Source organism: Diaporthe citri (assembly GCF_014595645.1).
Source record: "Diaporthe citri strain NFHF-8-4 chromosome Unknown scaffold_6, whole genome shotgun sequence".
Taxonomy (NCBI): domain Eukaryota; kingdom Fungi; phylum Ascomycota; class Sordariomycetes; order Diaporthales; family Diaporthaceae; genus Diaporthe; species Diaporthe citri.
Window position 1 is genome coordinate 3,278,866 of NW_025064851.1, and position 27,295 is coordinate 3,306,160.

Consider the following 27,295-nt stretch of genomic DNA (forward strand, 5'->3'; position numbering starts at 1 on the left):
TATTTTAAAAGAATTTATATTAAATTTAATTAATTAATATTTATATATAATATATTTTATATTTATATTTTATATTTATATATTTAAATATATATATTTATATTTATATTTATATTTTATATTTTTAAAATTTTATATATTTATATTTATATTTATATTTTTAAAATTTTATATATTTATATTTATATTTATATTTTATATTTTATATTTTTTATATTTTTACAACTTTATTTAAAAGCTTAATATTAATATTTTTACCCTTAATTACTTAAATTAAATTAAATAAAATATTAACCTTATAATTTATAGCTAATTAATCCTTTAAAAATATAAAACTTAAAATTAAATTAAGTTATATACCTTTAATAATAAAGTTTATAATAAGCATAATAATTAAAGTAATAATGCTAATAACTGCTATTATTCTTAATGCTTTAACCGCTCTTATAAATAAAGCTATAAAGTAAGTTAAATTCTTATATTTATAAATAATATTTAGCTATATATAATAATTAACCTTAATTATTATATTAATATTATTATATAAAATCATTAAGTAAGGGCTTTTTAAATTTATTAATATATTTATTATTAATAAGTAAGTAAATGTAAATATAAAGTAATGTTTTATTAATAAGTTAATATATTATATTAAAACTTAAGTAAATTATCTTAGCTTAAAGGTATAGGCTTTCTTTAAGATAACCTTATATATTATTAAGTTAAATACTTACTTTTTAATAATAAATAAAATAATAAAGTTACGCTGCTTTAAATATATAATAATATTATTAAAGTATTAAATATTAGCTTATTAAAAATAAAGCTAATTATTATTAAGTAATGCATTTATAAATAAGTTATTAATAACTTAAGTTATAATAATTTAATAAAGAAAATTAAGGTTATTATTAGCTTAATATTTATAAGTTAAAAATAATTATTATATAAGCTTAATTAGCTTAATAAAACCCTTATTAATATTATTAATAATATAAATATTATACTTAATAATAATTATATTATTAAAGTATTATAAAAACTTATAATTTATTAAGTTATAACTTATGCTTATATTAATATATATTTAAAGATTTAAATTATTAAATTTAGCTTAAATATTAATTTATAAGTAAATATAATCTTTAATAAGGGTATTCTTTATTAATTAAAGTTAAACTTCCTTAATAATGTTATTCTTAATATATTAAATAAGAATTATATAAATATAAAAAGCTTTTATTAATTAATTAAGGTTAAAATAATTATAATTAACCTTAATATGCTTATTTTATTTAATATACTTACTTAAATACTTAAATATTTAATTTTAAGAATTAAATATATAATTATAAAAGTTATAAGTTTTATTATTTTTTTTATAATAATATTAATAAATAAGTAATAATTAAGGCTTAAGGACCTTAAAGAAAGAAATATTAATAAGGCATTTTAAGGGTTATTTACTTAATATATATACTTAGGTAAAGAAAGAGGTAATAAAGTATATAGCTCTTTATAATTAATTTTACTCCCTTTTAATATTCTTATAATTATCCTTAAACTTATTATTCTTATATTTCTTATTATTATAATTATTATAATTATAATAATTAAAATAATAATAATTATTATTATATAATTAAATGTAATTATTATAATAAAAAGGTAATTAAGAAAAGTTATATTAAAAGAAAGTTTGCTTATAATTATAATGATTATCTTAACGTTAGTAATTATTAAAATTATTATATTAAAATTATATAAGCTTATTTTTAATGCCTTATAAATTATAACAATATATAAGTAATTAATTAACTTAATATTTAGCTTTTATCCTTTTATAATACTTAAGGTAGCATTAATTAGCTATATTAATTAAAATATTCTTTATTTTTTTAACATTCTTTATATACTTCTTTAATAACTTATATTTATAAAAAGATTTAAAATATAATTAAATTTGCTTATTTATTTTATTTTAAATATTATTAATAGCTCTTTTTTATTTAATATTTTCTTAATTAAGAATATTTATAATTTAAGCATATTATAAGTTCTTTTAAATAAACTTTTAAAAAATAAACTTATTTTTAACAATATCTTATAATATTAAAAGATTCTTATAAATTTATAAATAACTTAAGTTAACTTTATTAAAAAATGCTAAGTTAATATATTTATAATCTTAGCATATCTCTTTATATAAAGCTTAAGATAAGCTAATTTAATTATCTTATTATTTTATTAATAAATTACTATTCCTTAAAGCAAGGTAAGGAATATTTATATAATTGTTTTCTTAATATTATTTAAATTATTTAAGTTTAAAAAGGAATTTAAGCAATTAATAAAGCTTTAAATATTTATAAAGATTAAGTTTTTATTAATTATAACTAACATAGTTTACTAATAAATAGTGCATATTAATAAGTAGCGCACTTTTGCAACTTTCGCCAACTTTAATCAACCCCAATACTCACTTAATACAAACAATTTAATTAAATTTAGCATTAATTAATGCCAACTATAATTAAATCCTTATTTTTAATTAATTTCATTAATTTAAAAGCATTAATATAATTATAATATTAATTTAAATTAATTAACTTTTAATAAAAAATATATATTTAACATTATTTAATATTAATTACACCCTTAAAAAGTTAATTCATTATAAACCATTAATATATATATATTTATATTAATTAACGTTAATTAAGCTAAATTTATTATAATATAATTAAAATTTAATTAAATAAACCCTTTTTTATTTTTTTATAAGTTTTTACATTATACTTAATCTTATTATAATTATTATATTATCTTTTAATTAATTTACTATAAATTAACTCCTTAATATTATTACTTATTTTATTAGCTAATTACTTCCTCTTTTATTTCTCTTAAATAAAAGCTTAAGATTTCTTAATTATAAATGCTCCTTTAAGCTATACTTAAGTTTTTTTAACCCTTTAATATTTAATAAATACTATATTAACCTCCTTAAAAGTATAAACTTAATCTTTTAAAATAATAAGTTTATATATTATTACTTATATATTCTTTATTATTTAATTAATAGCCTTTATAATTAATATAAAAAAGCTTTTTTAATAAATAAAAATCTTATTTTTAATAAAATTTAATTACTTAATAATTTATTAAGCATTTAATAATATTTAAGATTTTTATTTTTAAAGAAAAATAAAGAGGAATTATATAAAAGTTTATAAATAAATATTAAGCTTAAAAATTATAAAATTAAGGTTTTAAAGGGAAATTTTAACTTTTTTAAATATAAACTTAATATTTTTTATTATAAAAATCTTATTATAAGTTATTTTAAATATAAAAAAGAACTTAAACTTAATAATATAATTAATAAAGGCTTAAATAAAGAAATTAATTTAATTATTATATATATACTTTAAAAATAAATATAATAATATATTAATAATAATAATTTTATTATTTTTATAATATTAATTAAATTTAGTTAATATATAGCTTTTATAATTATTTATAATTAATATTTAATAATTAATATTTCTTTTAACTTAATATATTTATTAAAGTATTAAATTTATTTTAAATTAATTTTATTATTTATTTATTTATTAAAAGTAAGTTTAATAATTTAATTATTTAAAAAATTTATCTTTATTACTTAACTTATAAAATATTAAATACCTTAAATAATTATAAATAAAAGAATTTATAATTTACTTATATTAATATATTTAATAATAATTACTTATTTTTAATTATTAAGCTAAATTAATTTAACCTTTTTATATTTATTAATATATATAATAATTATTAATGCAATAATTATATTTATTATAAAGCTAATATTATTAAAGTTATAAAGATTATTATTAATAATTTAATACTTAGCTATTATATTATAAAGTAATTTAAATTAATTTTTAATAATTTTTAAATCTTTATAAAGGGCCCTTTAATAATTATAAAAATAATTAAATTTAGTTTTAAGGCTAACTTATTAATTTATAAAGCATTAAGCTTAATATTTATTAATAAATTTAATATCTTGCAATATTAATAAAAGGTTAGCTATATTTTTTATATTAAAAAGTTATAAGGAAAATCCTTAAATATTTTAATTAATAATATATTAAATAAGCATTTACTTTTTAATTTAATTAAGTTTATATATATTAATATATAATTCTTTATAAAAGTATTATTAATTTATTTTATAATAAAGTATAATTTTAAGAATATTAAAGATTTATATAGCTTTATATAATTTAAAAGGTTTAATGCATTTTTTAAGAGTTTTTAATTATTTAAATAACTAAAAGTATTTTATTTTCTTTAAAAGGTTTTAACATTATAATTATTAATTTTTAATGCATTAAATATTTAAATAAGTAAATAAATAAAGAATTAATATAAAAAGCATTAATGCAATTCCCATTAAAAATAATTCCTTTATTAAAACTTAATTACTTTTATTTAAGTTGCAACTACTTATATTACTTTAAATTAAACAAATTAATTAAAAATAAGAATTTAATTATAATTAGCATTAAGTAATGCTAAATTTAATTAAATTATTTATATTAAATAAGTGTTAAAATTAATTAAAGTTAGCAAAAGTTATAAAAGTATGCTACTTATTAATATACATTATTTATTAATAAACTATATTATATTAATATTATTAAGGTTATTATATTTTAAATTAAAAACTGTAATTTCCTTTTTTTAAGCTTTATTAAAGAAAAAAAAGTAAGTTTAATCTTTATTAAAAAAAAAGTATTATAACGTTAATTATAAGGATTTAAATTTAAGTTCTTGCTAAGTAATAATTAATATTAATTAATATTATTATTATTAAAGTTATTAAAGTTATTTAAATTTAAGCTATTAAGGTTATTTCTTAAAGCTCTTCTTCTTTAGCTTTCATTATTATTACCTCCTCCTTATTTATTATTTCCTTTATTACCTTTATTATCTTTTCTTTCTTTAAAAGGATTTTTATAGCTATATAAGGGGTGCATTTTTAAAAATGGATTATTATTTTTAATATTGCTTATTTTAAAATATAAATTTAAAGCATTCTTAACTTTATTAATATTTAAACTTAAATTATTAATTAATATTTTTAATATTTTATTTATATAATTTATTTTATTATTAACTTTTTATATTATTATTAAAGCTTAATTATTAATTTATTAAGCTTTAATAATTCTTACCTTTAACTTATTAAACTTTTTTTAATATAATAAATATATTTTTTAAATATATTATTATTTAAAATAAATTATAACTTTTTTAATAAAAATAAGCATTTAACCTTTATAATTATATTTTTATATATAAAAAAATAACTTACTTTATTTTTAATTATATTAATTAATTAACTTTTTAATTAAAATAAGTTTTTATTTAAAAAAGCATTAAAAAGCTTTATATTATTAAATATATAATGCTTAAATAAGCTTAATTAAGCTATAAGGCTTTAAGTAAATTATTATAAATTCTTTTTTAAAATAAAGGGGATTTTAATAATTATAAAGCTATAAATTAAAATAATTATTAAATATTATAAAAAAGAAATATAAATAATAAAATTAAATAATAAAATAATATAAGGTAAATAACTTTAACTTTTTAAATAAGCATAAAATAATTAAAGTAACTTATAATATTTATAATAAATAAATTATTTAAGATTAAAGTAATATTATAAAAATAATTATTATAATTATTTAATTATAAAAGAAATTAATATTTAATTAAAACTTATTTTATTTATATAAATAATTATAAAGTAAAAAAGTATTATAATATATTATTTTAAGTAAATATAATATATAATTATATTATTTTAAGAAAAGTCCTTAATAAATATATTTTTTATTATAATATAATTAAAAATTATTATTAATAATAATTAAAATTATATTTATAAATTAATAATTATATTATAAAATAAAATTAATATTATAATAAAGCTTTACTTAAATTAACTTATTCTTAAGGATTTAATAATATTAATTAATCTTTATTTTATTCTTATAATTTAATTACTTATATATTATATTCTTTATATTAAAAAGGCATTAAATAATTAAAAAAAATTCTCTTTATAATATAAAATTATAGCTATTATTTATAATAATTATATTAAAATATAGTTAAATAATAAATATAAGGCTTAATTAGCTTTATTTTAAAGGTTTTTAATAAGGGCTATTTAAGGGCTTTATATGCCTTATTTAATTAATATATAACTTATAGGGCCTATATGCCCTGCTAGCAATGCCTGCAATGCATTGCCTCCGTGGCAGCTGTTATAAGAAAAATAATTTAAAAAGAAATAAAGTATTATAATTATTTAAATTTTTAAAAATAAATTTTATTATTTAAAAACTTTATAAAGAATTATAAAAAAGGTTTTTTTTTAAAAAAAAGATTTATAAAAAATTATATATTATATAATTTTTTAATTTTAAATAATTTTAAAATAATATAAATAAAATATTATTATTATTATTATTATTATAATATTTTAAATATTATTATATTTTAAAAAAATAAGTTTTTTTTATAAATATTAAAATAAATTATTATTTATATTTTAATATTTTTTATTATTTTTTTATAAATTTAAAAAAATAATATATTTATTTAATTAATTATATTATTTATTTTAATAATTAAAATTAAAAAATAATTTAAATTTTTATATAAAAATATTATTAATATTTAAAAATATATTTTTAAAATTATTATTAAATTTAATTATTTTATTAAATTATTAAAATATTTAAATAATTTATATATATAAAAAGAATAATTAAAAAGAATATTTTAAAATTATTTTAAAATATAAAAAAATATTAATTATATAATATAAAAATATTTATTAATTTAAATAAATAAAAATTATTATTTATATTAAATTAAAATAATTATAAATATTTTTAATATTAATTATATAATAAAATATATTATATAATTAATAAATTTAAAATATTATAAAAAATATATTAATTAATAAATTTATTTTTATAATAAAAAAAATAAAATATTATTAATTTATTTTATTAATTTTAATTATAATATAATTATTAATATTTAATTAAATAAAATTTTATTATTAATAATTATTATTTAATTAATAATAATATAAATTTATTATTTATTTATTTTATTATTTATAATTATTTAAAAATAATTATTAATTAATATTAATTATATTTAAATTAATTATATAAAAAAATTATAATTATAAATTATTTAAAAATAATATTTTATTATTATATATAATTTTTATTTATTAATATTTTAATATTAATTATTTATATATTTATTATATTTATTATTATTATTATTTTTTTTTATATATATATATATTAATATTATAATACTTTTTAAATAATAATAAATTATTTATTTTAATTAATATTCTTTTAATTTATTTTTATTTTTATTTTTTTTATTTTTTTTTTCTTTTTATTTCTTTTTATTTCTTTTTATTTCTTTTTATTTCTTTTTATTTCTTTTTATTTCTTTTTATTTCTTTTTATTTCTTTTTATTTCTTTTTATTTCTTTTTATTTCTTTTTATTTCTTTTTATTTCTTTTTATTTCTTTTTTTTTTTTTTTTTTTTTTTTTATTTCTTTTTATTTCTTTTTATTTTTTTTATTTCTTTTTATTTTTTATTTCTTTTTATTTCTTTTTATTTCTTTTTATTTCTTTTTTTCTTTTTATTTTTTATTCTTTTTATTTCTTTTTATTTCTTTTATTTTTTTTTTTTTCTTTTTATTTCTTTTTTTTTTTTTCTTTTTATTTTTTATTTCTTTTTATTTTTTTATTTCTTTTTATTTCTTTTTATTTCTTTTTATTTCTTTTTTTCTTTTTATTTCTTTTTATTTCTTTTTATTTCTTTTTATTTCTTTTTATTTCTTTTTATTTCTTTTTATTTCTTTTTATTTCTTTTTATTTTCTTATTTATTTATTATATAAAGTTCATGGCTGCATAGCGAACACTTAAGAGAAGCTCGTTATTCTGGTTACAGTTCCCTCAACCTGCTGAGTCTGCTGAGCCTGCTGCCTTTCGTTGAAATCGGCAACCTGAGCCCGTTAGTACTATGATCCTGGAAATTCAATTGGTCAGACTGGCCTGTACAGGGAAGGATCACCAGATCGAAGACTGGAGTTCAGAGTCACCATGTGAAAGCAAGCTTCTTCAGTATTGTAAAGCAGACTTTGAAGGGATGTGTTCTCCTTTTTGACGCTCGCAATGGAAAACTTTCCAATTTACCAATCAGTATGCTGGATTGAAAGGTATATCTACTTCCTCGCTTTGGGCATCTTCTTATCTTCTATCGCATCAATCTCGTGCTTCTTGTAGAAATGAGGCGCCAGCTCTCTCAACCAGCCCACCTCGATCGGTAGGCAACTTCTCATGTACTCCTTGCTAGTCTGAACCAGGTCGTGGTAGATGACCGTCTTGGGTGGTGGGTGCAGCTCCTTGAGCACACTGCTCGGGTGGACCCAGACAGTTGAGTTGTTCTTCATTGTCCTGTACCCATCGCCTCTCCTGTCCATGCGTGTTGCGTTGCTGAAGAAGCCCGCCGTGAGCGCGCGCTGTATCGCGCGGAGATTGTTGGCTCCGCAGCTGGACAGCTGCACCTCGACACGGTCACACAGCTTGGCAAGTTGATCGCGGACATCCCGCGCACGGGTCAAGCTTCTTTGCTGCAAGAAGTTCTCCCTCGACCAGATAGGACTGAAATCACTCTCGACCCATTGATTCCAGATGTTGAGCAACGTCAAATGGTCCCCGCCCTCCTTGACTGTAAATCTTCTGCGTGCAGAATCCGCATGAATCTTCTTGTCTTTGGGTCGGAAAAAGAGTGCCGACGCCTCGTCGAGCATGGCGACAATGCTGAGGACCTCCTCGACTGCACCCTCCTTGTCGGCTGCTATGACAGCTTTGGCGACTTCGGGTGCGGTTGGGAACTCGGCCATCTGTCGACCAAGGCGAGTCATTTCACCCTTGTGATTGAGAGCTTGGAGGGCATAGAGGTTGTCGAGAGCAGAGATGAGGGCTTCTGTGGGCGGCGGGTCAATGAAGTCAAAATCGAGGAGCTTCTCGATACCGAGGGACTTGAGTTGCAAGACGACGCTGTTGAGGTTGGTGCGCTGGATCTCAGGTGTCGGCGACTCGTCCATTTCGTTCATGTATGAGAATTTGGTGTAGAGGCGGAAACATTTGCCTGGTCCTACACGGCCAGCACGTCCACTTCTCTGGTTCGCAGCTGCTCTGGAGCATGGTACGACGTTCAAAGACGACATGCGAGTGGCAGGGTTGTAGTAATTCTGCTTCTCGTACCCGGTATCTATAACATAGACAATGTTGTCGATGGTCAGGGACGTTTCCGCGATGTTCGTAGCCAGCACAAGCTTGCGTGCGTTGTCAGGGGTTGGCTCGAAGATCTTGGCCTGGAGGTCGCTCGGAAGGTTGGCATAGATAGGACATATGATCAACTCCTTGATACGGCTTCCCAATTTCTTCGCGATGTCGCTGATCTGCTGCTCGGCCGTGTCAATCTCATCTTGACCGGTAAGGAACACCAATATGTCGCCCTTTCCTTGGGTGGTATGAATCTGGAACACGGTTGAGATCATCGCTGCAACATAATTGCTTTCTGGCTGGGGAGTGTAGTAGATGTCGACGGGATACCTTCGCCCGGGGATGTTGAAGATTGGCGCGTCGTCAAAATAGCTCGCGAACTTGGCTGCGTTCATGGTAGCCGACGAGATGAGTAATTTGAGGTCTGGACGTTCTCTTGCCAGGTCCTTTAGCAAGGCCAGGAGAATATCCGTGTTGACACTTCGCTCGTGAGCCTCGTCGATCATGATCGCAGAAAAGTCGTTGAGCATGGGATCCGTCATAAAGTGTCGAAGCAACATACCATCCGTCATGTATTCAAGAATCGTCTTGTCAGAGACGTTGTTCTCGAACCGGATGGAGTAGCCCACTTCGTTTCCTAGTTTGACTCCCATTTCTTCGGCGACACGAGCAGCAACACTCATTGCAGCCACTCTTCGCGGTTGTGTGCAACCAACTTTGGCACCGTCCTTCACGAAGCCCCCCTCCAGAAGGTACTGAGGCAGCTGAGTTGTCTTTCCACTGCCTGTTTCTCCCACCACGACAAGGATCTGATACTCCTCCAATGCAGCCAGAAATTGGTCTCGGTAAGAGTATATGGGGAGCGTCTTCCTCGTCTCTTGGATGGAGAGCTGCTTTTTCTCTGCGGCGTCGATTTGAGCGGCGAGATATGCCTGTTCCTGAGTCAAGCCTGGGTTGACACCGTCCAGCTTGGCAGCCTGGATCCATTGCACGTATTGGTCCTCGTCGAATAGATGCTCGTATGAGCCATCGTCCTCCAACTCGGGCCTGAGGATCTGGGCCTTGGCCTTTTGGGCCTGTTCCCTCTCCCATTCCTCATGTTCTGTGACAAACTTTTCCTGCCCATACTCGTCCCTTTCAACGTACCGCTTGTATAATGCCTCCTCTTTCTTCTTCCTGTCGATTTTCCCCTTTTGCGTGATATAATCCTCGGGCATGTAGTAGCCCTCCCTGTGATCGTCGATGCGTAGCCTCTCCTCAGCAAGACGAAGCAGCTCCCGATTCTTCCGGAACTCCTGCCTTTCTTTCTCCGTCAGACGTGGGTTCGACCGCTCCTCTTCGAGCTCATCAGCCACCTGTTTCCTGAGGAGCGCGATCTTCTCCGTCTCTCTCTTTGCGACATAGCTCTGCCTCGAGCGGATACGCAGGTCTTCGACATCCCGTAATTCGTCCAACCTGCTCTTCGAAGCCTCGACCTTCCTGCGAGAATCTCCCCGATCCTTCTCTCGGAGCCGCTTGTCAAGGGCATCGCGCTCCTCCCTATCACGCTCTGCAGAATCGCGGTTACGGCGGCCGTCGTCTTTGTGATCATCGTCGTCGCCATGGCTAATTTTGACGCGTTTGGATGCAGACTCTTTAAAGTCAGCGGCTTCAGCCTCATCCTCTTCTTCGACTGGCGACTCATCAGCCCATCTGTCCTCATCGCGGTGGCGGCGGTGGTGACGGGACGACCTCTTGCTCTTCTTCTCTTTCTTCTCCCTGGGCGATTCGGCTGGGTCGTCCATGGGGATGAAGGCGTATCTTTTGGAAGCCATGGCGAACTGGGTGCGCCTCTCGCTGGGCCGGCTAAGCTGTGGCGGGTGATTATGCAACAGCGAGGCCCTTATCCCCCGTCTGATGGGGTGCCACGAGATCACAAACGAAGGATCTCAGATCAAGACGGCTTCGCAGACAGCCCGATGTGTTGATTGGATGTCCTGCTTGACGGCTGTTGAATGATGGCGGAGAGAATGGCCGGGACGTTGCAGCGCTGCCGAGGAAATTATTGTGGGGCCGCCGACACGGCTTATTCCCACTGGCAGGCAGCACAGCTCCTACAACTTTGGGGCGAGGTACCACCTAGGAGTTGAGAGCTTGGGAACAGCAGGCATCTTAAGCAGAAATAAAGAATGAGTTGAATGTGACAGTTGTTTGGCTTGAATTCTCAGTCCATCTTTTGTTATTTACGCCTAGCAGTGATGTCAGATACGAATATGGTCTAATCGACCAAAGCATTGCCAAAAATGTTCTGGGCCTTCAAGCAGAGCTTCTTATCTGTTAAGGGGGAGCAGATTCAGACAGCAGATGGGGTGTCAAGCCGAGGTCATTACTATCAGCTGAACTCTTATCTAAACCCCTGCCTGCCAGACTTACACCCATCTTTTTAACACGCTGGTGTTTTCCAACCGTCTAAATCGGGCGGCCGTCTAGGAATAAGAACACCTTTCTCAGCCATTTCCATTTTCTCCCTCGACTCGACCCGGCCTGACCCACCCATCGTCACTCCTTGGAACTGCACCTCCCTCTCGCTACTTCCTCCTCATATGCTGCTCCGACTTTTCTAGAGAAGATTGCTTTTATCTGGCTGGAGAGGGAACGAAGCCGAGATGTTCATCAGAGGGGCAGCTTTGCTGCTCCTGCTTGCGCTCCTGCAGCTTGTCCTTTGCGCAGAGGACTTCTACAATGTACGACATTCTGTCCTTGTCACTTGTCCGTGGTCACTAACATTCGCAAGCTCCTTGGAATAAGCAAACAAGCCTCCGACAAAGAAATAAAATCAGCATACCGAAGGTTATCTAAGAAGTACCACCCTGACAAGAACCCGTAAGTCCAGCCCGCGCAACAGCCAACAATACACGCACTCCACCCACGTCCAAGATACTGATATACCACAACTTACAGCGGCGACGATACCGCCAAGGACAAGTTCGTCGAAGTCTCCGAAGCTTACGAAGCCCTCATCGACCCCCAGTCTCGCAAGATCTACGATCAGTATGGCCACGAGGGTCTGAAGCAAAGACAGCAAGGCGGCGGCGGCGGCCATCACGACCCATTCGACCTTTTCAGCAGGTTCTTCGGTGGAGGCGGTCACTTCGGCGGCCATGGCGTGCGGCGCGGCCCCAACGTCGAGGTCAAGATCGGCATCTCCCTGCGCGACTTCTACAACGGCCGGACGACCGAGTTCCAGTGGGAGAAGCAACACATCTGCGAGGAGTGCAGCGGCACGGGCTCGGCCGACGGCGTCGTCGACACCTGCGGGCACTGCGGCGGGCACGGCGTGCGGATCACGAAGCACCAGCTCGCGCCGGGCATGTTCCAGCAGGTCCAGTCGCAGTGCGACCAGTGCGGCGGCCGGGGCAAGGTCATCAAGCACAGGTGTCCCGTGTGCAACGGCGCCCGCGTCGTGCGGAATCCTACGACCGTGCAGCTCAACGTCGCCCGTGGCGCGGCCAGGGACTCGCGGCTAGTCTACGAGAACGAGGCGGACGCGAGCCCCGACTACGAGGCTGGCGACTTGATCGTCATGCTGACCGAGAAGGAGCCGGACTTGGAGCAGGAGAACCCCGACCGGGTCGATGGGGTCTTCTTCAGGAGGAAGGACGACGATCTTTTCTGGAGGGAGGTCATTAGCTTGCGCGAGGCGTGGATGGGCGACTGGGAGAGGAACATCACCCACCTCGACGGCCACGTCGTCAAGATCGGCCGCAAGCGGGGCGAGGTCATCCAGCCCGGCCACGTGGAGAGGGTGCAGGGCGAGGGTATGCCCAAATGGCACGAGGACGGCGACAGCGTCTACCACCAGACCGAGTTTGGCAACCTGTACGTCGAGTATGTGGTGGTTCTGCCCGACCAGATGGAGAGCGGCATGGAAAAGGAGTTCTGGTCGATCTGGGAGAAATGGAGGAAGAAGCAGGGCGTGGACTTGCATGCTGACAGCGGAAGGCCGGATAAGGTCGTGGTCCAGGAGGATGCGCATCCACATGAGGAGTTATAGGATAGATGGGGTATTTTAATGCCTAAATAGCGCTATCATAATGAAGTAAACCATTAAATCAGTAACAGCCTAACCATTGTGTAATGTTCGCCAACTATTGATAATGTGAGGTGTGAGGGCATCACGACCGGTGGTCATTTCTCAGCCGGTGATCTCCATGGCGGCAACAACGGACTGATCTGAACATGTTCATTGGCTGTAGCTCACTGTGAAGATTGGTCTGTACAGAACGCTCTGAGCTGAATCGTCTTCAGCACGGGAAATGTCCAGTATGGTTTATTATATAGCATACGTTAATAGCAGGTGTATGCAACCTCACTAGATTTTCAAGGAGCATGTGACAAGCGTACGTGAGAAATTGATGAGTGTTTGTATACCCTAATGTGGATGCGCTGAATGTGGTTTTGACGTGGAACACTTACCGGATAGCGTTCGAAGCCAAGTATACGCAGGTGTCATGGAACACAGGCTGAGCATACTGTGGAGTCAAGGACGAGAGTCGTTTATGTGAATGCAACGCGAATTTGGCTATCTGTCTGAGCCTAAAGCAACGGAGAAATAACTAATGTCTCGAGAGTGCCAATGTTGTGGCCACGGTCCAGCTTCATCAACCGTCAATGCTGGATCCGCCAAAAAGTTCTAAATGTACAACTCGGAAATGCTGTCGCCATTGAACATGCCGACTCGTTCAATTCCGGCGTGCTTCTCAATTCTCGCCCTCACCGTTCTTTTGATCTTCATTCTCTCCGAGGCCCGCAGACTCGACGACATTCTCGCCGGTCTCGTCATTCATGACTGCAAGCGTTCCTTCGTTCACGCCATCATGTTGGCCAAAGGTTTCTTCACTGTCCTCAGACTCCGAGGTTGTCCGGTCATTATTCTCGTACAGTTTCTCAATGATGGGCCCGATCGACATCGAATTTCCATCGTCATATTTGCTCGAGATAGACAAGACGTCTTTGACTTGAGTGTTTCTGACCAGCGTCGCGAATTGGTCATTTTCGGTCAAAACTTGTTGGAGTTCCCCGATTTTTCTCGCGAGTTGTCCCCTGTCATCTCCAGCGGCCTTTCGAACCTTGTCCTCTAATTCAAATGCCCTGATCTTGACGTTGGCTTTTCGGTTTTGGGCGGCAGCGGCGGTGAGCTCATTCTCGAGTTGGTCGATTTTTGATCTGTATTGGATATTTTGCTTTTCCAGACTCAAGAGTCTGTCATCTTGGGCAGTGTATTCTCGGAGGATGTCGTTCATGTTCGCGCCGATTCCAGATGAATGAGCCAGGGCTGCTTTGTGAACACCCAGTTCCCTCGTAACGATTCTACTGCAATCGAGTAATGTTTTCTTGTCCCTCTGGAGCTCTTCAACCTCAGTTTTGAGTTTTTGGTTCTCATACACGATTTGGGCCCTTGAACGATCCGAGAGCACGTCATCGTTGTTCTGGCTCGTGAGTTCTGTGATGAGAGCCTCTTTTTCTTTCACCAGTTGATTCGTAGTCTCAATCTCTTGAAGACGCTTTGACAGCTCTTCGTTCGTCTTCTGCAATTGGAGCTTGTACCTCTCGGCCCGCAACATCTCTGTCTCTTCGTTCCTGCTCTGCGACTTGCTTTGCATGGATCTGCTTTTCTCGTTCATGGCTTTGATAGTTTGTCGTGAAGGCACAGTTGGAAAAGAAGGCGAATCAGATGACGCAGAATTACTCGGCATTGATGACAAGCCAATTTCACCCATTGACTGGGCAAGCATTGCGAGGGTATTTCCACCCTGCCCAGAGAAATGCTCAAGAGCGTCTAGCAAGGGGTCTTCGTCATTCGGCGATGGGATATGTTGGCCCGCGGCATGAACCAAGTTCTTGACCTCCTGAATGGTCTTTGGATCGGTGCTGTTGTCGATGTATCCGTGGGCCTTGAGCACGAGGTCGTTCCAGTCTTGAATTTGGCGTTGCCTTTCCTTTGTGGTTGTCGGCCTGGTTGAGACTTCTTTAACGAAGTATTCGATGTCCCGTAAACTGTAGCGTGCTCTTGGTCCTTCCGCATCAGGAGGCGCATTGTCACGCCATGTCGCATCGGCGTCGTAACTTGGTTCTTCAGCCCTCTCATTGTCCCAGCATTCTAGCGATTCATCCTCACTTGTCTCGTCATCATCGACAGGGTCTTCTTCATTGCATTCCCTGGATAAGACTGAGTCTTCGGTTTCTTGGACCTTTTGAGATGTCTTCGTCTTTCGTCGCTTCGCTGCGGGTAGTTTGCTAATAGATGATGCCGAGCCTTTTCCGGGAGATGCCTTGCGCTTCGGTTTCTTCGTGGCCTGTTCCGTGTCATCTTCTTCATTGGATGAGACTGAGTCTTCGGTTTCTTGGACCTGTTGAGATGTCTTCGTCTTTCGTCGCTTCGCTGCGCGTAGTTTGCTAAGGGGTGATGCCGAGCCTTTTTCCGAGAGATGCCGATTTTGCCTTGCGCTTTGACTTCTTCGTTTGTTCCGCAGTATCTTCCGGATTCAAGATATAGTCTTTGGCTTCAGTCCAGTTGAACGAACTCTTGCCTTCTTTTCCCGTAGCGTGATCTTGGAATATATCAAAGTCGTGCCCGTCGGTCATTCCAATGTGATCCAGCTCCTGTATCGCCGTGTTTCCCCAGTCCGTCAGAGGCAGTCTTGATCCTCTCTTTTCGCCTGGGGCTCGCTCACGCCACATGCTTGGTATGTTGCCACCAAGCATGCACCAAACCGCCAAGATAAACGGCACTGTGTCGTCCGTTATTGGTGTCTCAGGGTCCCCGGTAAGAAGTTTTCCAACTTTCTTGCATTTCTCGTTCGAGGCAAGCTGATTGTTGAACCCATTGATCTTCCTGATGTGGTCGGCAATCTTTCCGTCCGGGTCGTTAAGGACCTCTCTCAGCTTTGCCATGCCTTGGGCCTTCGCGTAGTCCGGTGTCTGTGGCTCTGCAACGTAGCGCTTCCAGACGGCATCCGTGTTCCCATCGATCTGGCCGTGGGAGACTGAATTACTCGGAGATTGGCTCGCATATTCAACAGACACGTGATCTTCGCCCATCTCAGGCGCAGCGGGCGTAGCGACTTCGCCATTGACAGCCCTATGCATATCGACTCCGTCATCAGCGGCCATAGCCATGGGAGCCTTGTCGTCAGACGCCATGTCGTATCGAAATCCCTTTGACTTTAGATAGGCAGAAACTCGCGTCCGTAGTGTTTCAGCATTGCTAGACTCGAAGAAGAATTGTCATTTGTCTTCAGCGATGAGTTGTAATTAGAGGTTCGGTAATGTAGTAAGAGGTTTGGTAATGTAGTAAGAGGTTTGGTAGTGTAGTAAGAGGTTTGGTAATGTAGTAAGAGGTTTGGTAATGTAATCAGTGGTTCGGTAAGATCGAGTTGCGTTCACTTTACAGCGAGACTTTCTTGTGCGGGACGAGCAGAATCGACGTGGCTGTCTAGTCGCTCGGATCGTCGTCGCCGGCCGCTCTCTGGTGCCGACCGAAGAAAAAGTGTTGCAGGAAAGGTTGAGTTGAGCTCAGAAGGGCTGTGAGATTTGCGGTTTTATGCCCGAAAGACCTACTAGCGGCGCTCCTGCCAGATGTGAGTCTTATCGATTGATTGTCTCTAGTGCACTTTTTTCACTTCGCGTTGACCCAGAAAACTGAAGACCTTGCGGAAGGTTGAACTGGTCTCAGAATGTTGTGATGCTGTGCGGTGCTGTGTCCAGTGGGTTTGCTAACAACCGTCAGTTGTGTGCCTTCTAGATCGACGGTCACTCTCGCCCACCTTGTGCCCCGACAAAAGTTCGCTTGCATGTGAAGAAAAGGCGACTTCAATTGAGGTGCCCCCCCATGCCTCTTACACCATTTTCACCCACGGTATTTGCCGTAGAGTGCTGATCTGTCTCCGACCCGTCGCGCTGGCCTCCTGAAGAGACTGAAGAAGAGCTCAATTAGAAATTCTGGCTGTGAGATTCTGGGTTTTGATGTCGGTGAGAAGCCTCTAGGTGCAATAAATGGCCCCACCTTTCTCCCATTATCTAATCAGACAAGTACAATGTAGACTACCTATTTGCCCTACGAGGTGAACGTATTCCTGTCTGCGGTAAAAGATGTAACATCTGGAGGTATAGGTTGGCTGCTCTGCAACTTCTTCTGCACACTCTCCTCCTCTGTCTTTCTGAGATAGTTGTACATCAAATGAGGGTTATATTTGAATCTCTATCTTGAGCTGAAGTTTGACTACCAAGAAAAATTGAGGTCACTATCTGAGCATTAGTTGACATTGGAGGCCGTTCACGGGTAGTGAATCAGAGGAGGAATTGGTAAGAGATCTACTGATCAAAATAGGTATTGGATTTGTGAGAAATAGTCTAGTCTATGTATAGTGCAAGAACTAGATTTGTTTTGCTTTGAGCTCAAGTCACAGGCTTAGCAGCTCATTTTACTGGGTACATATCTTTTCGCCTCACAAATTTTCTCTGAGGTATTCTTCTCCTCACTAGTAGTCAAAGACAGCAAAGGGCTGGACAGTAGCTCATATGTGACGTAACCATCCGCTGGAGCAAGCTTCCAAGGTTACAGCCACCTAGAATGTAGCGACAGACGTCTCAGAGACAACTTTAGAAGCGAATCAGATTGACGGTGCAGCGAGACGGGACATTGCGGACATGGTGGCGTACAGATGAAAGGAGTCATTCAGTTTTTCATGACGTAACTAGCGCACTCTCTCCTCTCCCAATATGACTGACAGCTCAATGGAACTTGTAGGAGGGGTTGGCACTTGTTGTGGGCGCAATATCACCGTCAGCACCCATATACCCACGGCTGCTAAGCTCTCTACAAGACTCATAGCTGGTATCTAATCCCGCCTACCTCATTCCTAGTGATGATATTCAAATGTGAGTCGGAGATCCTGTGGTAGAGCTCACGTTGATTCAAGGATATGGTGTCTATTGCGGCCCTTGAGAGCGATAAATGATGCAGTAGATATTGATAACCCTTGTTCCCTAATAGATTTTCGCCCCCAACGCGGTGCTCTTCGGCGTCAGTCTATGTGCTTTTACTTTGGTGCTATTGCGGATGACCCTTCAGGCTAACCAAAGGTAAGTCTGAGTGTGTGAATACCCTATGAAGGCTTATAGTAGTGTAATAGAACAGTATCCACATTGTATTCATGTCTGCACTGATAAAATAGCTGGCAGGCTCCAAGAGATCATATAGTGCGGGGTCATGCCAATGGCTTCTTCAGTGCCTCTTGTCAAGCACAAATGTCTAGGTTCTAGTGGAATACATGAACAGATATATTTGGTGAATCATGGCTGCATGTTGATACTCCTATGGAGATGTTTTGACTTGGGAACTCCCCAACTGACCATCCATGCCCATTCCCCCCCCCCCCCAAAAAAAAAAAACAATAACTTTTAGTAAAGGCGTGGCTTATCCACTGATAGTTGGCGCAGTCGGGAAGTTGAAGCTGATGGAGGCTAGCCGAGGAGTGCCTTCCGGTCGTACTGGGCGCTCGAATCGCTGTGGAAGACTAATTCATTCTCATAATCGGACGGGCAGACCGGTTTGAGACCGGGAGTGTTGGGTGCGTGATCACAACGTCCTCAAGGCGGCATATTTTCCCACAAATGAAGGCTAAAGAAGAAATCACCCTCGCCGTTTGCTTCCAAGGTCACCAGATGGCGCAATCCCATCCCAACTTGATCTCTTCCCATCCATGTTCGTCTCATCCTCTGCTCCCGAGCTTCATAGCCGGCCAAGTACTGCGGTTTGTCAGATTGATTACCCATGCGGCACCACATTCCGAAAACTGGATGGTACTAACATTAAGCTTCTTTTTATGCGGGTCCGGAAATCATGCCACATTCCGAGGAGACGCTTGTAGTAAACACGTCCGAGGCCCCCTTCAGCCCTCTGGGGTCCTGGGTAATCAGCATGCGAAGCCAGTCTGGGCCTTGGGTTGAGCCCGAGCTGGCTTGGCGGCCAGCCGTCAAGCCTTTGCCCAGCTGCGGTCCCTGACCTGACGATCGGGGGTCGTCCGGAGTCCGATGTGGTCTGGCCTGGGGCTCCTGTCAAACCTGAGTGGTGGAATCCTTGGCGCGTCTGCCATGACCCTCGTTCAATATGGCTAAACCCATCCACTGGAGCCCCGCTGCTGCAACCTTAATCTATCAGACCCCAGACTTTGCGGCTCCAATACGTTCTCACTTATATTGACGTCGTCTCTCCCTGAGCCGGCATTGTCGATCACGACTCACAACCAGTCGTTAGGCAAAAGGTTCCCATACGCCGGGCTGGTTTGCCAGTACCTGCTGAATTTTCATTGCTCACGCGGCTCTGCACCTACGGTCGGCTGTGGCTTGCAAGCATCTTGGCACCTCGCCTAGATGACCACCAGAAGCTTACTTCTGCAGAACCGAAACACATGGCCGCCAATCGCTCTCGGGGGGTCTCTCCAGCCCGTAGGACCGGTACGCCTTAATATTTTTGTTTCATCACCGAGCCACACATGACTCGACCCAAGGCTCGCGAGACTTGTTTCGAGATCACAGACCCTGAAATAGGTGCTGACCAGTCAATTGGGTGCATGCGCCCATTGGACCGCAGTATGTGAACAATACAGACCCCAATGGGCCAAGGCCACAAGCCTCGGCTGACCCTGGCTCGTTCGAAAACATCCTCGAGGATGATGTGCTCTGGCGTCACCGCGCGTTGCAAGCGCAGTGGCGTATGGGCTATGGGGATGTGACGGGCTGTCAGCCTGTCACGGAGGCTCTGGCGTTTGTCCGGACATTTGGGTAGCACTGGTCCTGCAATAATCTGACGAGGGCAGGTTGTGCACCACCCAAGCCTCTGGACGAACGCGTCGCTCTGTCGATCCCTGAGTCTGAGCCATGGCAGACCTACGAATTTTCAGCCATTGGCCCCCAACAACTCCTTTCCCCTGCTTGTTTTCTGACGCCCGGCCAATGCTAGCCACGGACACCAGTTTCTTTCGGACCCACCCCGTCGCTGTTTCATGCCGCTGTCTGTCCAAGTCCAGCCTGGTGTCGGTAGTCATGGACAGGGATGACGGCTTATACGTGCTCCATGTATTAATCAATCGCGGGCCGCTACGCCATTCTCCCATAGCCCCTTGCAAGACTCTTCCCAAGGCCGTCGAGGACATGTCACAGCTGGCATGTCACCCTGGGATACGGGGGTACCGCGCGCCTCGGCCATTGACCACATCTTGGTCCAGATCACATCAGATGTATTAATTATTCACGGTGGAGAAAAGTCCGCGGTTTCCCCCCTGCTGTAGCCGCGGGGGAATTATTCTTGGGTCGAGGCCCATGGTTCGATTGACTGCACGGTGGCAATCGTCAATCTAAATTAATATGTGAATGCCGGGTAGATCGAGCTACCCACATTCTGGGTGAGAAACATCCGGCTGAATGGCCTCCGATCGATGGAGTAACACAAAGGTATTCTCGAAGGCTCAAATATATAAGAGGCCACAGCTGCCCTTCCTCGTGTTGGTTACCCTTTTCATCAGCACTCAAGTACTTCTAAGAGTATTTAGCTAGTCTCCCTCTTTTAACAACCGCGTTTCGACAACGTCAACAAATCGTTTGACACGACATTCACTTCATCGCGCAGTCTGACCGCATCCATCAGAAGCTCATATTCCTCAACACTTACAAGACACCACCAAAAACACAAGCCGCCACAATGAAGTTCTCACTCGTCGCGCTCTTCGCCGCCTCTGCCATCGCCGCCCCTCAATTCGGAGGTGGTAAGGGCAAGACCGCAACCGGCGTTCCTACCGGCTTCCCGGGCTTCCCGACTGGATTCCCAACTGGAATCCCTTCTGGGTTCCCTACTGGATTCCCCACAGGAATTCCCTCTGGGTTCCCTACTGGCTTCCCCACTGGATCCGGCTTCCCGTTCCCCACCGGTGGTTTCCCCGGTGGTTTCCCCGGCGGCGAGGACGAGGACGACTCTCTGTTCAACGTCGAGAGTGGAGATGATGAGGCTGCTGATCCTCGCCCAACCGGCAAGGGCAAGGGCAAGGGCACTGGAAAGCCAACTGGCTTCCCTGGATTCCCTACCGGAATTCCATCTGGGTTCCCTACTGGGCTCCCCTCAGGGTTCCCTACTGGCTTCCCCACCGGGCCTGGTGGTCCCATCCCGACTGGCCGCCCTGGCGGTGATGAGTAAAGACTCAACTGTCGTGTAACGGAGGCTGAGTTCTAAGTGTGTGGACGGCCACGAATGCGGACGCGCAAGTCCGATCAGCTCACCGTGCTAAATGAACCAGTGCGTACGTATGTCAGTTACTTCGGCTGCACATCACGACTCAGCCTCCTTCGGTCACCTCAGCTCGGACCTTTCGGCGGCGGGCGAGCGTCAGAAACCACCTTGGACAAACGTCATTAAACACCCATTCGCGTCAACCTATCCCCTTCACCTGATTCGAGGCTTGATTTGGATATCAGACTGAGGATTTACCTTGTTACTGGTGTCTACCTATTCTTCTGTATATATGAGCGATTAGCTAGTTGAGGACCACCTACCTATACCAACAAATCCAAAACACCGTACTATTTAAGCTTAACGGTTCCGCAAAGTCCTCGTGATGAATATGGTTTTAGGCTTTTACCCATAGAAACAAGAAGTAATAGTCTAATACTGTAGAATGACATGGCTGTTCGATGCCGCGGAATTGCTTGGCTGCTTCTGCCTCAAAACGCACGAGTAAGCAATCAAAGAATTTGTGGCACATGCCTCCTTGACAGCAGGTTCAAGTGAGAGTCACATGCGATTGAATTTCCTCCAGTCTCTCTCTTCGGAATTTCGTGCAAGTCCCTCCCGCTCATCCGTACGTCACCCCACCTAGTCATTTGATCAACCACTACCGGATGGTCATTTCGCAGCGGCACAGAATATTTAGACGAATTGATACCGAATGGACGGACATTTTGCCTTGCAATGGTAGTCTGAATACTCAGGACGAATAATGACTCCCTTTGTTATTCTTCTTGGGTACACGATCCGTAACAATCTTATCGTCGCCCTTGAGGTAGGCACCACCTCTGATACAGAAAAAGTCTCAATTGTTCTTTTCCCACTCGTAAACGTGAGAAGATTTTACTCCCGTATCTCGATGACCTCATGATGTCCACCGCAATGAGAATGATGAACATACATCGCCCCAGCCTTTACCAAGACTCGAGAACAAGACAGCTCCTGCCCTCCCTCAACTCTAGTCGCGATAACCAGCTGAAAGCACGCACTGCCCACGAAATACAAATACATCCGCTTCGGTCCGTGAAGACAATAAAGAATAGCGCAATACGACGCAATGTTACTCCAGCCATTATGGACTCGGAGCCTCTCGACCCGATCCGTGCTCGACCTCGCCCGCAAGCCGATGGCGGATCATCGGGCCGAGCACGAAAGAGAGGCACGATCTTTCAACGAGAAGATTGCGCCGACGTCCACTCGATGGTAGAATGCGAGTGAGGAATGTGTCGACACCATCGGCAGGGAATGCGACGCCTTCGTTCACCCTGGTTATGTGTGACGGTGAAGGCGCAGACCTTGAATCGATCACGCTTCGGAGACTTCTGGTCCGACTGCCCCCAGGAAGAAATGGTCCCCCGAAATAAGCAAATTTCAAAACACGGTTAGCTCGTCTCGGGTTAGCAACTCTCAAGCTTCTTCAACAGACCTTTCGGCACAATTTACCGCTGAACGAGGAGGCAAATTTCCGGCTGGGCAGAGACGACTGCCATAGCGCAGAGAACCGTTGTTTCCAGGCGGAGGTAGTATCCGCAGCCATTGCTGTACGATGGCGAAGTCGTGACCTTTGGAAGGGTCGTGGGCTGATGTTGCTTCCGTTGCTGGTCCCAACATATTTCGAGCTTTTCATGGGTTGACGCCCAGGGGAAAGGAATCTGAGGATTAGGGACTTCTTGGCTAGTGTCAGTGGTATCATGTGATTGATTGTTTTTGTTTTCGGAACCCGTAGCTGTTGGCAAACGGTGGATGATTAGAAACATCTGAACTTCTCAGGTAATTTTATTCGATCCTGCATTACGGAGCCGAGTGTTCATGATGAACAAGCTAATGAGCACTAGGCAGTAGTCCTCCAGTTTGGCAAATACTTTTCTTAACGGTACGAGTCGGTGGCTGACCTGCCAAAGCCACCGAGTAACTTGAACTTGGTCCATATGTTCAAGAGTAGGTAGAGAGTGTGTTAGGTCAAAACACGCGTCTCAACAGCGGCCGAGCCACTTCGAATCTCCTCAGCAAGATCGCCATGGTAAACCATCTTCTGGTGTAAATACGCCTTTCCGATGAACAGCCAGTCGTTTGGATCATACTGCGGACATTGGTCCCTATCATCCGCGCTCCCTACTTTCCGTAGGATAACGGGAACCTGTATCCCAATCGCCACGCATACCTCGTCGCCGACCTGAACATCCGGGGGCCCGATTCCGAAGTGGCCGCCTGCCGTGACAAAGCTTGCCCTGTTGGCGCAGGTGGCTTCGCGGGCTGCGATATAAGCCTGATTCTTTGCCGATGCTGTGCTGGCTTCGGCTGTCCGAGACGATGTGTAGCCAATTTGTTGACTGGCCGAGGAAGGCTCAGCCGAGAATTCTCCCGCCGTGATGCTAAGTTGGAATTCTTCTTCGAATGTTGCCTGTCCCAGTTCAGATTTGCGGCTCTTATGAGCTTCCATTGCCATCCGTCGCCAGGTAGGCAATACCGAGTCCCATGCATTCCGGCCCTGGAATGAGTTCACCATCGTTGATGCTTGCCTGCTGATAACTTTCATGGTCGAGTTGACCAGCGCGTTGATAGATCCTCCGGCCAACGGCCCAGTTTCCACTACGTTATCGCTCAGATGAGACAACACCTGAACATCCAGCTTGTGTGGATTCCCATTATAGTTTGCATAGCCATCTAGATCAAGATGCTTCCAATCTGGAGGAACTGTGAGAGAATCTGGCTCTGGCGGAAGTGCCTGGACCGGAATATTTCCAGCCGAGGAAAAATTATCGTCCCCCTCGCCCGGTAGTCCAGTCCAGAACGGCCGGAAGCGCAGGCCCGTGTCCACTGCTTCAACGTCCATAAAGGCTGGACACCAGCTGGGCAGATACTGCGCCCCTTTCATCATTCGTAGTACTAGGCATTGATGGGCTCGTCTGCCTCGCCCATTCTGCTAGAGCCATGACCGATAGGCTCTTTGTTCGCCGGATGTGTCTTCGCGCCAGGTCGGTAGACATGAGCGAGCTGCGGCGTTCGTAATCAGGTCGTACAAGGAGTGTCTCTAAGTCAATCGGCTGGCCTGAGGCTAGGGAAAGGCCACCGATCCCCTGCGCCAGTCCTTGGAAAGCGAAGACCTTGTCACGAGGCTCGGTGGCCCGTCTAGAGCGAAAGTCATAGATCAGGGACAATAGGTCTGACGCCCGAGCCTCGCGGGGTTGGACGACATCCTCGGAGCCTGTGGCTTTTGGTGCATCACCAAGTGACGAAATCGTCGTCCTGGCTCTCCAGTTGTCCCGCAACGCTCGAAACTCGTCAATATATATACCAGTACTCGGGAACAAAGGCAGCAATGCGCTGCTGTCCATAAACCAGCAGAAACGATCCCAGCCCAGAGTCTGCGAGCCACAGCAAACCGTGACGTCGCGGGCCAAGACAAGTTCCTCGGTCACCCAGACTCGGGTCCACCAGGGTCTTCGGAGCAGGTTTGACAACACTTTGACAGCTCCGTAGTGTATGCAGTTATGTGCCTCGAGAGAACTATTTGCCGCCTCGACCAGATTCCCCAGCCCCCAAGGTTGAACTTCATCTAGCCACACAACCACACCGGAAGCCATCGAGTAGATGTGCTGCATCAGTAGGACCTGGGCGCTCCTCTCAGCGAGATCTGCTTGGTTGATGCAAATTGCGTCTATCCAAATTGCTCGTGGCTCTCTGCGGCGGCGAAGGTGCAGAAGTGCCTGGAATAGAGCGGTAGACACCGCGAATGCACTGTGATTGATCTGGATTGCCTCAGCCAGACCTGGCGGACCCCAGACGCATGAAAGAGCTTCATACTGAATGCTCTGTGTCGAAGCCAGATCGTTGACCTTGAGGCGGCAACAGATTGGTTGCTCGCGATGGCCCGGTTCTATGACCAGAACTATCACCAAACCTTCTTTGCGCGTACCACTCAGAGTATCAAACTCTGGCCCCCTTCACGCTCAGCGTAGCATATATGCTGGCGTTGCGATTTTGTTGTCCGAGTACTCTAGTGAGTCCAATTCAGAAGCAGCTGTCTTTAGACGGTCCAAGAAGTACATCAGAAACCCCACTGGAGCCAGCCAGACTTGAAGCTGCAATGAGAAAAACATGGGCACAACGCCTGAACCCTCAGGCTCTGATCCGAAGTAAAAGCCTGGGGCGATGACGATGACAGCAATGAGGCTCTGCACCCATCGGAGTACACGAAGGACCCTGGCCTCGAAATTCATGCTGCGCAAGACCACGAAGTCGACAATTGCCGAGTTCACGGTACGCCATAGGGTAGTCGAATTCGTCGAGGATACACGACCAGTCGATCCCGATTCTGCCCAAAAGCAGGAGCCAATTGTTGCGCCGGTCCGGGTGCCCATACTCAGAAAGTAGCTCCAGGAAGATCGAGCGAGCCATATCACGACCTTCTCAGTTGAGTCCACGTGCTCTGCATCCTTAGGCGAGCCGAAGCGCTTCGGCAGACTTAGGACGGCATCGCGGACCCTTCCCGACAGGACGAAGTAACTCGGAAGCACGAACGTGAATATCATGGACGCCGGAAAGATGAGGCACAAGTGGACAGCCCCGCCCCGCCCGCGATGCCCATTTGTACTAGGCCTTGGGTTCGGGCGAGCAGGCCAGCCAATGGCCCTCCAAGCCGGCCATGTCTCGACAACGGCCCGACGCGAATGAGGCTCTGGGCGATAAGGACTAAAGAGACACAGAAGTTTGTCGCCAGAAGAAAGGGCATGAAGAAGATGACCCCGCCGCAGAAGACGACGAGGAAGATGCCGGTGTAGAAGAGAGCAGTACGCAGGTGCGTCCGGAGCCGCGACTCTTTTGCTTCATCTTCAGCCATGCTGGGATCGTATTTCTTTGGCCGCCAAGGATACCGAAATCTGATGGAGATTTCAAGGAGCTGATCGGCAGCACTCCAAGATTCGCGAGCCGAGTTCAGCTGAAAACAGTTGCACAGCTGCCTGCCGAATGCGGGTCAGATTCGACCCCTGAAGGACATCTTGCATCTGTCGTCAGTGTGCGTCGCTCCACCACTATGTCTTTGTGTTAATAGCCTGTGCATGATCAGTATAGCCTCAGGAAAGAAGGAGAAAGAAATTTTCAATAGAAGAGGATTGCAAAATGCATCTGAAGCTAAAAGAATAGTTAAGTGCGAGCAGATATGTGCTCCATTCTCAGAGGCCATTCCCATTGGTGCTGAGGGGACACTGGAAATATTCCCAACTCAGCTCGCGTGCCAGCTCATTGACCCATGACAGCTTCGGGACTAAGAGAGCCTCATGAAGTTAATAGCGTCAGGCGATGTTACCTAGGTACCGGCCTTTTAGCGGGAGGCTGCAGAAGCAGCACGGCTGGGCTCGAGGCGCCGTCCCCGCGGGCCTCAAGCCTGCTACAGACACACAACACCGGCGACAATCCAGCTCGCGTCAAGAGGGGAACAGCAGCTTTTGCGCCTCGAAGAGTCCGGAAGCGCCCTCACTTCCAGTGCGCGTGCCTGACGGATTTTAGGTCCACGGAATGAGACTCCACCATGGATTTGCTGAAAGCTGGCTAGTGCCAGACAACAACTGGTTGTG

At 40.0% G+C, this 27,295-nt stretch overlaps 5 protein-coding genes across 5 annotated transcripts; 2 read left to right on the forward strand and 3 right to left on the reverse strand.

Moving 5' to 3' along the window:
- Positions 1-8,337: 8,337 nt before the first annotated feature.
- On the reverse strand, positions 8,338-11,217 carry INS49_012882 (uncharacterized protein; the record flags this gene model as incomplete). Its single annotated transcript, XM_043173584.1, has 1 exon — positions 8,338-11,217. One exon carries the CDS (start codon positions 11,215-11,217, stop codon positions 8,338-8,340), a length of 2,880 nt encoding a protein of 959 aa, XP_043022881.1.
- Positions 11,218-12,124: 907 nt separating this feature from the next.
- On the forward strand, positions 12,125-13,436 carry INS49_012883 (uncharacterized protein; the record flags this gene model as incomplete). Its single annotated transcript, XM_043173585.1, has 3 exons — positions 12,125-12,158; positions 12,223-12,265; positions 12,344-13,436. 3 exons carry the CDS (start codon positions 12,125-12,127, stop codon positions 13,434-13,436), a joined length of 1,170 nt encoding a protein of 389 aa, XP_043022882.1.
- A 706-nt stretch (positions 13,437-14,142) lies between these two features.
- INS49_012884 (uncharacterized protein) lies at positions 14,143-16,585 on the reverse strand (the record flags this gene model as incomplete). Its single annotated transcript, XM_043173586.1, has 2 exons — positions 14,143-15,824; positions 16,117-16,585. 2 exons carry the CDS (start codon positions 16,583-16,585, stop codon positions 14,143-14,145), a joined length of 2,151 nt encoding a protein of 716 aa, XP_043022883.1.
- Positions 16,586-21,143: 4,558 nt separating this feature from the next.
- INS49_012885 (uncharacterized protein) lies at positions 21,144-21,632 on the forward strand (the record flags this gene model as incomplete). Its single annotated transcript, XM_043173587.1, has 1 exon — positions 21,144-21,632. The coding sequence occupies one exon, from the start codon at positions 21,144-21,146 to the stop codon at positions 21,630-21,632; it is 489 nt and encodes a 162-aa protein (XP_043022884.1).
- A 2,041-nt stretch (positions 21,633-23,673) lies between these two features.
- On the reverse strand, positions 23,674-26,559 carry INS49_012886 (uncharacterized protein; the record flags this gene model as incomplete). Its single annotated transcript, XM_043173588.1, has 4 exons — positions 23,674-24,536; positions 24,607-25,661; positions 25,716-26,318; positions 26,375-26,559. 4 exons carry the CDS (start codon positions 26,557-26,559, stop codon positions 23,674-23,676), a joined length of 2,706 nt encoding a protein of 901 aa, XP_043022885.1.
- Positions 26,560-27,295: the final 736 nt, after the last annotated feature.